The sequence below is a fragment of the Mustela erminea genome, chromosome X (assembly GCF_009829155.1).
Source record: "Mustela erminea isolate mMusErm1 chromosome X, mMusErm1.Pri, whole genome shotgun sequence".
Lineage (NCBI taxonomy): Eukaryota > Metazoa > Chordata > Mammalia > Carnivora > Mustelidae > Mustela > Mustela erminea.
Window position 1 is genome coordinate 126,995,413 of NC_045635.1, and position 14,197 is coordinate 127,009,609.

At 40.0% G+C, this 14,197-nt stretch overlaps 1 protein-coding gene across 4 annotated transcripts in view; it reads right to left on the reverse strand.

The window, feature by feature from the left end:
• Positions 1 to 10,168: 10,168 nt before the first annotated feature.
• The window catches only part of GABRA3 (gamma-aminobutyric acid type A receptor subunit alpha3), a 402,002-nt gene continuing 397,973 nt past the window's right edge, over positions 10,169 to 14,197 (reverse strand). For all 4 annotated transcript variants that reach the window (XM_032330182.1, XM_032330179.1, XM_032330180.1 and 1 more), the window contains one exon: positions 10,169 to 10,656. In XM_032330182.1, coding sequence (XP_032186073.1) covers positions 10,321 to 10,656 — 336 coding nt within the window. In that variant the 3' untranslated portion in view covers positions 10,169 to 10,320. The remainder of the gene's footprint in view (positions 10,657 to 14,197) is intronic.

The window sequence follows — 14,197 nt, forward strand, 5'->3', positions numbered from 1 at the left end:
TTCTGAAATTAGTAAATAAATTTCTTTGATATATATTCCAGATGTATTTCAAACTGCTGCTTCTGTTCTGTGTCTCAGCCAGGTTGTTATGCTGGCTCTTTGAGGGTGTACTTAATTTCTTATCACTCTCCAGCTCTTGTGGAGCTAAAGCCACTGTTTTTAAGGTACCCAGAGTTAATCTCCACTGTTGTAAAAACTCACAAAGTTAAGCTCAATTGGTTTTCAAAGCTAAATGTTATGGGAGTTTGTCTTCCCTGTGTGGGTTTCCTGAGCCTGGGGTGCCTGTTGTTGGTTTAATCCCCTTATTTCTCAATGCTTGTCGTGTCCCTCTCATTTGTGATTAGGCTTATGGGGGCTTTGGCTCCCAACTGTTTCTTTGCTTCTCCTACCCTTTTTGATGTGGCTTCTACTCTAAGATTAACTGTGGAGTCTGTTTAGCAGTCTTCAGGTCATTTAAATAATTTGTTGTACAGATGTAGCTGTTAGATGTGTCTGTGGGATTAGGTGAGACCAGGATCCCCTCTGTCATTTTCCTGTCTCTTGTCTTTTTGATGATAAGTATTCTAACAGGTATGATGTGAATATCATTGTGGTTTTGGTTTGCATTCCCTAATAATGAGTAATGAAGAGATTTTCTTCATGTACTTGTCAGCCATTCATACATCTTCTTTGGAAAAATGCCTACTCAGGTCCTTTGCCTGTTTTTTAGAAAGTTAATTATTTATTTAAGAGAGATACAGAGATGCAGGGGGAGGGCCAAAGAGAGAAGGGAGAGAGAATTTTGAGCAGATTCCCCACTAAGTGTGGAGACAGAGGTGGGAGTTGATCTCATGACCCTGAGATCATGACCTGAGCCAAAATCAAGAGTCAGACACAACCGACTGAACCATTCAGGTGCCTTTTGCCCATTTTTCAATTGGATAATTATTATTTTGCTCTTGACTTGTATGAATTTCTTATTTTGGGGGTATTAACCCCTTATCAGGTATATGGTTTGCAAAAATTTTTTACAGTTCCATAGGTTGTCTTTTCATTTTGTTGATGGTGTCATTTGCTGTGTGGAAGATTTTTGGTTTGAGGCAGTCTCCCTTCTTTATTTTTGATTGTGTGGATTTTGCTTTCTTTGCTGTCATATCACAAGAATTACCAGGACCCATGTCAAGGAGTTTTTTTTCCTATATTTTCTTCTAGGTGTTCCATGTTTCAGGTCTTACATTTAAATCTTTAATCCATTTTGAGTTAATTTTTGTGAGTGATGTAAGACAGCAGTATTGTTTCATTCTTTTACATGTAAATATTCAATTTTCCCACACTCTATTGAAGAGACTGACTTTCCTCCAGAAAGTGTTCTTGGCTCCCTTCTCAAATATTGATTGTAGATGCTTGGTTTTATTTCTTAATTCTTTTCCATTGGTCTATTTTTTTTTGTTTATGCCAGTACTGTACTGTTTTGATTACTGTAGATTTATACTATCCCTGGAAATCAAAAAATGTGATGACTCCCACTTTGTTCTTTCTCAGGCTTGCTTCAGCTATTCAGTGTCTTTTGTGGTTACATATAAATTTTAGGATTCTTTTTTCTACTTTTGTTAAAAATCCCATTAGAAAAAAAAATCCCATTAGAGTATTAATAATGACTGTATTGAATCTATCAAACATTTTTGGTAGTATAAGATTTTAGAAGTATTAATTCTTATGATCCATGAACATGGTGTACTTTTGCATTTATTTATGTCTTTGATTTCTTTCATAAGTCTTATAATTTTCAGAATAGTGATCTTTCACCTCCTTGGTTAAGTTTATACCTCAGTATTTTATTCTTTCTGGTACTATTTTAAATGGGGTCATTTTTATATTTCTTTCTCAGATAATCCAGTTAGTGTATAGAAGCATTACTCACTTTGCATGTTAATTTTATATCCTGCTATTTTACTGAATTAATTAGATCCAGCATTTTTTCTAGAGTAGGATTTTCTATATATAAAGTCATGCCATTTGCAAATTGAATCAGTTTTACTTCTTCCTTTTCAATTCTGATGCCTTTTATTTTTCTCTTGTCTGATTCCTCTGGCAAGGACTACCATACTTCGTTGAATAGGAGTGGTCAGAGTGCGACCCCTCTTTCCTGATCTTAGAGGAAAAACTTTCAACTTTTCACTATTGAGTATGATGTTGGCTGTGATGCTTATCATTTATGGCCTTTATTATATTGATATGTGTTCTTTCTATACCCAACTGGTTAAGAGTTTTTATCATGAGTTTTTATCATTTTGTCAAATGCTATTTCTACATCTCAGATGATAATATGATTTTTTCTTTCATTTCATTAATGTCTTTGTTACATTGATTTGTGTATGTTGAAACGTCCTTGTATCCTAAGTGTAAATTCCATCCGATCATGGTGAATGATCCTTTTACTGTGTTGCTGAATTTATTTTTCTAGTATTTTATTGAGAATTTTTGTATCCATATTCATCAGGGATATTGATCCATAGTTTTCTAGTAGTGTCATTTCATGGCTTTGGTATCAGGTAATGCTGGCCTCATAAAATAAATTTGGGAGTATTTCCTCCTCTTTGATTTTTTGGAAGAGTTTGAGAAGGGTTGGCATTAATTTTTAAATGTCTGAGGAATTCACCTGTGAAGCCATTTGGTCCTGGGCTTATCTTCATTGAGGAGTTTTTGATTACTGAATCAATTTCCTTACCAATAATTAGTATATTAATAATTTCTGTTTTTTCCTGATTCAGTCTTTGTGTGTCCCAGTATGTATTCAGTAGGTTGTATGTTTCTAAGAATTTTCTACTTCCTTTAGGCTGTCCAGATTTTTGGTGCATAGTTGCTTATACTCTTCTCTTAGGATCTGATGCATTTATATAGTATCAGTTGTAATCTTTCGTTGTTCATATGTAATTCTGATGATTTGGGTCTTCTCTTTTTTTATCTCAGTTAGTTTAGCTAAAGGTTTGTCAATCTGATATTTTAAGAACCAACTCAAAGTTTGGTTAATATTATTTATTATTTTCCTGTCCTCAATTTTATTTATTTTTTAAGTTTTAATTTAAATTCTAGTTAACATACAGTGTAATATTCATTATGGTAGTACAATATAATGATTTAACACTTCCATACAGCACCTGGTGCTCATCACAAGTGCACTCCTTAATTCCCAACAGCTATTTAACCCATATCCCCATGAACCTCACTTCTGGTAAATATTGTTTTTTTCCCTCTATAGTTAAGAGTCTGTTTCTTCTTTTGCCTCTCTCTTTTGTTCTCCTTTGTTCATTTTTTTTTTCATTTTTAAATTCCACGTATGAGTAAAATCATATGATATTTGTCTTTCTCTGACTGACTTATTTTGCTAACATTGTACTATTTAGCTCCATCCATGTCATTGCAAATAGCAATATTTCATTCTTACTTTTTTCTTTTTAGAAAGGGAGAAAGAGCGAGAGCAAGAGTGAATAGAAGGGAAGGGCAGAGGGAAAGGGAGAAACCCCACGCAGGATCCACACCCATTGAGGTCTCCATCTCACAACCCTGAGATCATGACCTGAGCCAAAACCAAGAGTCAGATGTTCAAATGAACATGCCACCCAAGTGCCCCACACTAAAATTCCTTAAAAGATTATTTTAAATTTTTTTTCTGTGACATTTTACAGATATCTATATTTTTAAGGTTATTGAAGATTTTACTAGTTTTTTTGGTAGTGTCATATTTACCTGATTTTTCATGACCCTTGATGCTTTATATTGAATCTGTACATTTGAATAAGTGGTCCCTTCTTAGGACTTTGTAGGTTTGCTTTGGCAGACATAGTTCTTTGCTAGATAGCTTGAATTCAGTTTCTGAATTTATCTGCTCGTAGTGTCCTTGGGCAGGTGAGGCCTGCTTTTAGGGTCTATTTTTTGGTGAGGCAACCATCTGATTTCTGAAATCAGGGGTAGATACTGTCTCTGGCTGAGACCAGTTGAATAAAACTGCTGACTTGTTTCCTCACAAATGTGAGTCCAGAGGATGGGCTCTGTGATTTCCTGGAATCTCTGGGCAGGGGTACTAGATGTTCAGGACTGGGTACTATATTCAGTAGCAGGTGGGGCTATGAATTAGTTTTCCTGACCTGGTGGGGCAACAGGATAGGACCCAAGGCCTGCATGTCTCATTGTTTGGGGACCCAAACAAGACCAGGGTGTGCACTGAATATCCTGGTCATGTAAGGACACTGGTTTTGCTCTGTACATAGGGAAAGCCATGGGCTATTCTTTCTGTTCAAGTGTCACTGTCTGTAGGGTTGTTGAATAGGCTATGCACCTTCTATGCTCTGGTAAGCTTCCCCAATCAGAGAGGCTAAAGTCTGTTCAGCAATAAGCAGGATAAGCAGTAAACTACAAATTAGTTTCCCTTCCTAAGTGCAGTGGGAGAAGCAGCTCTAACACCAGTAGAGCCTTTTATTTGTTGCCTTAACTCAAGCCTACCCACACCCCAAATTCCCTGGCTGAATAGGACCTCCGGCTTCGCTCTGCAAACTATGATCTCTGTCTTCCCTTCTCTCAGCTTGAGAACTGCTGGGTTGCACAGTTTTCAGGTGTTTTTAGCAGCCCTTCTGGACAAATGAAACTCTCTACAGCAGGTAGGGCTATGTCTCAGCTCCTTTACCTGGGTTGGAGAGGGGAGGGACTGCTTTAGGCTACTGTCAATTTCCCAGAAAGGCTCTCTGTTTGGAAAAGGCTGGGAGCTACCCTCAGCCAATTCTATGACGTAATCCCACTGCCCATGCATAGCAGAGGAATCCTCCATGCCTGCTCTGAGGGTGACCTACTCTGCCTGCTCACCTCTCAGCTCAAGCACCACTGGGCTGCACAGCTTCCAGGAGTTCTCACTAGTCCTTCTGATTACATGAGACTAGAAAGCACTTTACATGGGTGGGTGGGGGAGTAATAACTCAGCACTTTGCCAGGGTGTGGCTAAACTGAGCACTAGGTCCAGAAAAACTCCTCATTTAAGGATCCAAATCAGGTGGATCTGCACCTCACTGAGTTCCCAGGTCAGACTATGTCCCCATTTGGGTGCTGTAGATGAGCAGAGTTACTAGTTGAGATTATTGCTTGGGCACTGCAGGTACAAACTCAGTCGGCTGGTTATTACAAGCCCCTCCTTTTTCTCCCTCACAATCGGATTCCAATGGTTAGTTCATGCAAATTCTCCTACAGTGAGACTAGAGTAGGGCTTCCACAAAGCTGGGGAAGGCTGGTTGTCCTCCCTGCGTTCTCTTTTCCTACTGAAAGAACCAAAGGCTCTGGTGGGACCTCTTTGTGTGGTGATGAACTGTCCTGGAGGAGGGGCAATGTGCAGTCAACATGGAGCTGCTTCTCTTGCCCTTCTAATGAACTCTGTCTTGACTTCTGTGGTACAGTGGGGTGGGGCTTTAGCTTCAGTCCCATGTTCTAGGGTTCTAGCAGTGGTGTCTTGTCTGTGAATAGTTATTATTTGTTCTTCTTTTGAGGGGGAGAAAAATCAGAAGTGAGTTCTATGTCACCATTTTGGTGACATCACTATCAACAGTGGATTATATTTATTCCCTACATATGAGCAGCAACTAACAATTCTGATGATCTTCCATGTACAGTAGCTCATTCATCCTTAGTGTTCCCTGGAAGTTTTCATATTATATTTATGTTACACTGAGATTAACTGACTCCCCAAGGTCCTACAAGTGAAATCATTGTATAACCCAGATAAGAACTCATTATTCTTGCCTCCCAGTTTCTGTGTCTTTTTACCATTCATACTTGTTCAAACAACCATCAGCTTTCCACATGACCATGTTGATATCTCATTCTGCTCATGGGTTTGGACAGAGACTAATCTGGTTCAAAGCCTCTCATATGCTCACATATTAATACTTTTAAGAGGCAGCAGCCATCTTCCCAAGGTTCAGACTATGTTGCATCTGTCATCATGGCTCTTTCAAGGGATTTTGGTATGCTTGTGACCTAAAGCCAAAGTGTGTAGAACAAATTCCCAGATGAGATATCATTAACCTCAGCACCAGCCTTGGGTACCATCTCCCACTGACCTTAACCTGGGAAAGGCCTTCTAGTGTCATAGAAGCCGAGAAAAGTTGGGTGTAACTCATCATAGGAGACCAGCACAGCATGAATGTAGCCTGAGAAAATTAGACAGTTTCAGAGTCAGTATTGGCTAGTCCTCACATCAGCACAGAGGGGGTTTAGTGATGAATAAGACCTTGGATTTCGCTGGCTGATACGATTTCTACTAGGGTCTCACTAGCTTTCTACTTTGCCAGTAAACATTTATTAAGCTTTCCTAGTTTTCCCATGAAGAGACAGGGAGGGGACTGGCATTATTATTGGCTAGGTCTGTATTTCAGAAAGGGTTTCCAGCTTGAAGTATATAAAGATCCTACAGCCCTTGCCCAACTTGACACTAATAGGCACAAAACTATATGTGCTGGAATGCAGAGTCCTAAGCCTCCAGTCTAATGCAGTTTACAGGGTTGTTCTGAGACCATGATAAAATTTAGTAGTCTGCAGTGTGACCTAGCAGTGTTATTATCTTTCATGCACTTCTGTTCATTTCATTTGAAACAAATGATCTGAAAAAAGGTCTGTAGGCTTTGGGATAGTGTAAATGTGCTGTTGTGTAGCAAGGCTGAATGGCTGTAAGCTTGAGAAACTCTAAGATCCTGGGTCTGTAAGAAGTTGACCTAGAATGGAGTCATCAACTCTAGAGGCCAGCAAGTGGATTTTCCCCAAAGCAGCTCACATGTACTGCTATCAACTTTCTGGGTTTATAGATGCCAACCTTCTGAGATTATAGGTCAGCAAGATGATGGCATATAGCCAGGTTCTCAGGTAGATGACAGGTTATGTCCCCACATCACCTCTTGGGTGAAGAACCACTATATTCACCACCCATACTAATGGGTATAATGATTAGACAGCACAAATAAATTTGCTGTATATCTCATTATGGTCTTTTGCATTTCTGGGCCTTTGTGCATCTGTCTTGAATGTCCTTCTTTTCTTTGCCTGGCAAAGTCTGAACATCCTTTAAATCCCAGCTCAAAAATTATTTTATTTAATAAGCATTTGCTGAGCTTGGACTGTGGTTTTAGTTCTACATAGTGTGTATAGGGGCAGCTTCTCTTTATAGGGCTTAGTCTAGTGGGAGATAGCAATGATATATGTTGGGATAGTGAAAGCAATGCAGAATGGAGTAGAAGCAAGCATGTAGCTGGTTTGTGATGGACGACAAGACATGAGAGACATGACCTTTCTTATGCAAACTGAGGGATGAGTAGTAGTCAGCCAGGTCAAAGCAGGAAGGGAAGCAAATTTCCAGGCTGAGAAAGCACCCTACATAAAGGCCCTAAGATACAGTAGTACTTGATGTGTTGTTGAAATGACTGATGCATTGTAAGTGATGCAGGCATTGTGGTAAGGAGACTGAGCAAGACTTTTAAAGCCAAGGTTATATTTTGGATTTTATTTTATGTGTAGCAGATACCACTGAAAGGTATTAAACAGGCAAGGGACATGATATGGTTTACAGTTTAAAAGGCTATCCCTGTAGTGATCCACGTGAGATCATGATGAAGGCTTGGACTGGGGTGCTGGTAATGGTAGTGAGGAGTAGGTGGTACAACATGAAATTTAAATTAGAGGCTAAGTGCACAAGATTGTCAGATGTGCTGAATGGGGGGATGAAAGAGAGGTGTCAAGATTTATTTCTGTGTTTTTGTATTGAGCATCTGGGCAAATGCTGCTGCTTCTGTTAATTGATAAAGGAATGACCAAGGGAAGTACTGCATGTGTTGAGGAGTCAAGGATTTTGCTTTAAACATACTAAATTTAATATGAAAGAACTAGACTAGAGATGTTGAATTGCAATGAGAATTACTTTCCCTGTTTCCTGGGAGTGGGAGAATTTAGCAGAGGAAACAATGCAGGTGTTTTCTTCTCTTGTTAGGTAATGAGACCCTTGAGTCAATTAAAGCTATGTTTTCACATGGGTTCAATTTTGGATCAACTGTAATAGGTCTCTCGCTCTGGGGATACACCTTTTCCAGCTTATTTAAATAGTATTAAGAAGTAGAAAGCAAGGGTGAATTAAGAGTGGGAGTGAAAGATGAGTAACCCCCCCGCCAAAAAAAAGCCTCTTGAGGTCCTTCAGTGGCTCAGTCAGTTTAGTGTCCAACTCTTGATTTTGGCTCAAGTCATGGTCTCAGGGTCATGGGATCAATCCCTACATCCCACATCAGGTTCTGCACTCTGCAGAGAGTCTGTTTGAGATATTTTCCCTCTTCCTCTGTCCCTCCCCAGGCTTGTGCACACTCTTTCTTAAATAAATAAATAATTCTAAATTTAAAATAAAAGCTCTCCAGTCTGAGTACAATTCAGAAGTTTAATAAACAGCCACTAAACATTGCACCAAAGCATTTGGAAACACAATTTCTACAGAAAGGCAAAGGGCAGGCTTTCATTCTAAACTCCTTTAGATGATCATTGACAGCCCCACCCACCCCACCACCCCCCATCCCCACATATCCACAACACTACACTCTTCTAGTCATGAAATAGCCTACAGACATACTCTTAGAAATAATGGGACTGGCATGCATTATCCCAGCAATGGCAGAGAAGCGGGGGATGGGGAGGGGAAAGATAGGCGCAAACGCAACCAGTGGCTAATGATAGACCCCTTAGGAGCTTTGTTTAGGGAGTGGGCGGGGAGAGTCTGATTTGGTGCCATCTGTGGCTTTAATTTGGGCTTCTGTGGCTGGGACTGCCATCTTAAACAGTTTCATTCTATTGAGCCATGACTATTAGAAGTGGTCTCCTTAGGTGACACATTATGACTTCTTTCTACAAATTTTTTTGGTGTCCAACCAAACTGCATTCAGGAGTCAGCAGGACTGTTGAGATCATGTTGGTTCAGAGGTCAAGTTGATCTGGCTTCTTAGACCTGTTTTCTTTTTGGTCTTTAGAAAGGGACCCATGATAGTTCTCTATTACAGACACTCGTAAATTGCCTAAGCAAGTCATTCAAATATCTGAGAGTCAGTTTATCTATCTTATAAAAAGTTTACAATTATAATACATTAAGAACAAACAAGATCAAATGGCCCCTAAGTAAAATATTAGCAAACTAGTAATAATGATTCGCTTGACTCAAAAATCAACTAGACTCCAATTCACCCCTCTAAGAACTGGCATCAACAGAGGACCAGAGTTCCCTGACAGAGTGAAAGCAGAGTTCTTAGGCCTGGGCTAGCATTTAAGGTGTACAGGCATGGAAGGAAGAATAGGACTTTTACCTGCCAGTGGCCCTCTCTTTTGAGCCAGACTTTAAGCTTTTACTACCCAGCCCAAATCTCTTGCCCCATCCAGTATTTGACTAGTTGCCTTGGCAGGGAGTTGACTTCCCTACATAATTTTTAAAAAATTGCATAGGCATTTGATCTAGATCTTTCTGTTTCTGTTTGTCCCCTTTTTAGTATAAATTACAAAAATACTTGATCCTTTTCCTGAAGAATTTGCAGCTTGTAATGAGTCTAAAATAAGCAGTATCCAGCTGGCTAATGGGGGGGGTGGTCAAAGGGCTTTTCTGAAGGAGAGATATACCAAAGAATATACTATTTTCCTGAGGGACTGAACATGGCAGAGCATCAGCCATCTTGGGGCCAGGCTGGCCTAGTTGGTTCTATCTGTTTTGGCCATATATCATTGACAGTGGTGAGCCTTAACTGTCCCCACTAACCTCCAATTCAATAAAGAGTCAGGGGCCAGGTTCAGAAGCTAGCACTGGCTCCTGCCTTTTGCATAGTGGGCCTTGCTGTAGGTAAAGGAAATAGCAGGCCAGGACTACATGGGATAGTCTGGCTTATGAATGAGTCAGAATCATCTGATCTGGACCAGTCAAGAATCTCCTTGGTCTGGACCACTCAAATAGCCAAGGTTCCCACTACAATTAGTAGAGTCTCCTGTTCTTTCTTCAGTGGGCAGAGTGCAATAAAATACATGCAGTGCCCTCAGCTGGGGGAGACTGGCAGACTAGGATGAGCAACTGAACAAATGGCAGTGTTTGGCTCTGATGAGGGTACACTCAGCAATGCCAGAGGGACAAGTAATTTTTCTGTTATTTTTTTCGTTAAGATTCATAAATATTGAGAGTCACAGCTTGGTAGAGAGTCAAAAAGAAGAATCCTGAAACACAGAAAGGGGAGCCCTGGGGTTTAGGTGCCTGGATGCTTCCTAGGGTATACAGTGCTCTGGTTGCTGCATCACCACTATCTAGTGTTTGCGGATCATGCCCTTGATAGCTGACTCCCGGTTGACATAGGTGGCCCAGTAGACCAGATTAAAAATGGCAAAAAGCACAGGAAAAATGATGCGGGAAATTTTGTCAACCTTGCTGACACTGTTGTAGGTCTTGGTCTCGGTCGGGATGTCCTGCACGTAGGTGGTCTTGGGCGAAGCAATAATTGTTGGGGTTGAGGAGGCACTGGGAGCAGCGCCCTTGGAGATGGTGGAGAACTCAGTGTCCTTGGCCAGATTGATGGGATAGGTGGTTCCCACGATGTTGAAGGTGGTGCTGGTTTTCTTTGTTGGGGCTGCTGGTGTTTTCTTCTAAGAGCCAGAAAAAGTAGGGGAGAAGGGGGGACAAAACAAAAGCTAATTAATTCATTACACAGAGCACCTTCAGAGGTTGTAGGGAGGAGGAGCCATGAGGGAAGTTAAGAAACAGAGGCCAGGAAGCCAATAGCACTGAGTAGACAGGTTTGTGTCTAAGGATAATTGAAGATGAGCTTGAAAACAGAAAACTTGCATCATCCTGGTTTACTAGCTATGTGGCTTTGGCCAAGTAACTTCTCTTTGTGCTTTAGTCTCTTCATCTGTAAAATGAAAATCAAAATATTTGGCAGGGTTGTTGAGAGGATCAGATGAAAGAATGGTGGTAAGAATCACTGGAAAACTGTGAAATGTTGGTTGCATGTAGGGTTTTATATATTCATGTGATTTGATCCTCACAGTAACCCTATCAAGTAGGTAGGTGAGATTACTCCATTTGACAGATGACAAAATTCAGCCTCAGACTGAGTAGCAGAGCCCACACTAGCCACCTGGGCTCCTGACTTTTATCCAGGGCTGTACTGTGTTGCTTTCTATAGGTGCGAGACACTTTTTTGGTTACCCGAGAAATAACTCCAAAAGGCTTCAACCATCAAGTGGCACATCCCCTGTGAGGAAGAGAGCTATGTGAGTCTGAAAGTCATTTCAACTTAAAGACACAATAAATACCATGGCATGTTTACATGCATCATTACAACAGTATCTCACCCTTCATGCACTGTAAATGTGTTCAGCAAGCTAGGGGGCACACCAGGGTTTTTTACTCATACATAGTTACAAGCAGGAGCCAATGTTTCCCCAGGAAGCGATGAAATGTTTCCCTCTGACACGGCAATCCCCTGGCTGTTTCTGCCTTTGTTATGACACTGTCCTTTGTAAATTTTTTTTTCAGAATTAAAAAAAGAAAAAACTCAATGAGAAACAAACATGCACACATGTGCCCATTTGTTCCCACATACATGATTTGTATACTCATGACCCTCCATGAAGAAAAGAGGAAACAAAACTCAGGTCTAGAACAGAATAGAGTGACTGAGCTCATAGTTTATAGTGTTTTATGTCTCCCCATGTACTCCAGCCTTTTCTTCTTTCCATCCCTTTTTGTTTCTAGGGAAAAGTTGGGGATAGATGAGCTTCAGAAATGTCCAAGAGTATTTGATGAAAAGTGGTAACTACTTGCATTGCCCTAATTTCACATACCTCATTTGTTCCCTTTGTCAGTGTTCTTTTGCTTCCCAGCATCTGTATTTTATTTTACTCCTCCTCTTCTTCTTTACTTCCAAGGTCTCTCTACTCCCACCTTTCTCTTACTGACCCTTCTCCCCTAATCTCTTTCTTTTCTTCTTTACATCAGAGTCCCTACCATTTTATCTTTCCCCCTTTAGACCATACTGCCATTTACCTTCCTGATCCTAGTATAACTTTGCCAAATATTTACTGAATATCTACTGGGTCAAAACTATGCTAGGTATTTAGGGATTGGTGGGAAGGTTAAAAGATGAATCCATTTCAATCCCTGTTTTCCAGGAGTTTACAGGCCAGTGGTGGAGAGGGTTGTAGGAAAACATGAGTGTTACATAGTATGATCAGAGTTCTAACGGATATGAGCAAATTATAACAGATATAATGGGAATTCAGTAAAATGATGGGCTAAATACCTACAGATGTAGAAAAGGTAGCTCAGAGAAGGCAATGAATTTTTGGAACTGGGTCGCAGAAGATAAGCAGGAACTCATAAGATGAAGATATAGCACAGGTTAAGGGTACTGCTTATTTGAAAGGATGACAAGAAGTCTGCTGTAGCTGGGTCACAGTGTACAGGGCAAAGGCCTTGTATGCCCTGCTTTCCTGTTCTGCCTGCCCTTGCTGACTTTAGAGTTTTCAATCAGAGGGGGAGTGTGGGATAAATGAGAGAGTGTTGGTTTAAGTACACAAACCATCTCACAAATAGGACTTTAATAAAACAACACAGTTTTACTCTTTAAGAACTGCAGCCAGATTGCTACAAGTGGAAGGGGGGACAGAGCTCTAAGACTTCTAAGAACCTTGCAAATGCCTTAAATACTACATGGGACTCATTTATAATTAGCAACTTCGTTGTGTGAATAGAGGCATGCTGCTAAATGCTTCTGCTATTAAATAGCATTTTACTTGTTTGACTGCTTACTTATTAATTTGCTTAGTAATCTCTTTTTTTGGTGGATGGACAAAGAAAAGAGGAGAAAGAAAAGAAAAGAACCCCACTACCTTGACTTTCACATTATTCCATTTAGTTATCATATAAGCTGGTTATGACCAAGTCTCTGAAACAGTCATTCCAAACATCAAACAATTTCTTTAGCTTTATAAATCCTTTTTGTTCTATAGGTGAGGAGAAGCAGAAGTGGATTTAATCTCAGATTTTTAAAGCAATAAAGGAAAATTTCATTTTAATTCCCTTGCCCTTTCCAACATGGCACATTTTAGTCAACCATTCTAATTTTTTACCTAAATAGTCAGGAAGGAAATCAAAGCAAAAGCTGTACTATCAAGAAGACAGAAACAGGATACAGAGATTAGTAGTTAATATTTATCCATTTCTGTACCTAGTTTTCAATATTTCCCTATGATCTGGAATTTGATAGATACAAACTAGACTTAGTTTTGACCAAGCTGTAATTCTATTCCTTCCTTCCTAGCCAAATGCCTAACTTAGTCATGTGATAGATGTTTAGTGAATAAAAAGATGACCTCCCCACACTGAGGACTCTCAATGTGATTTTTCATTTGTTCCTCCTTAGTCTTGACCTCTCCTATACAGAAAATAAATTTCCATAGTTCAGCTGGGAGTAATTCCCACACCACCAAACTGAAACTGACTCCTCCAAATTCCCCAAGTATGACTCCCAGGACAACTTTCCTTCTAGAAAGTCACCTCATGTGGATTTTAGGATGAGGTAATGAAAACTTTTATGGACCAATGCATGTCCAACTCAAGGGTTTTCCTCAGATGGCATTCATGTCTATTGTTCTAGAAGTGCAAAGTACAGGGTAAGTTGGAGCCCTGAATGTACTTGATACTCAGCCAAGCCATCAGAGTATATGCAGATATGGCTTAGAGCCTCTGAATCTACCCCATAGTAGACACTCAAATTTCCTGAACCCCAGTTTTCATAAGTGGAGCAAAGTAATGGCATATATGTTATAAGGAAATCAAAGACAAATCAAAGAAGTTACAAAAAAACAAAAAACATCCAGGACCAAATGGCTTCATGCGTAAATTCTACCAAACATTTAAAGAAGAGTTAGACCTATCCTTCTCAAAGCATTTTTAGAAGTTGAAGAAGAGAGAACACTTCCAAACTCATTTTATGAGGCCAGCATTACCTTGGTATCACAACCAAAGACACCACACACACACACACACACACACACACACACACACACACACACGCATGCACACACACACTACAGCCCAAGATCCCTGATGAACATACATGCCAAAACCCTCAACAAAATATTAGCTAATCAAATTCAACAGCAAATTAATTAAAAGTAG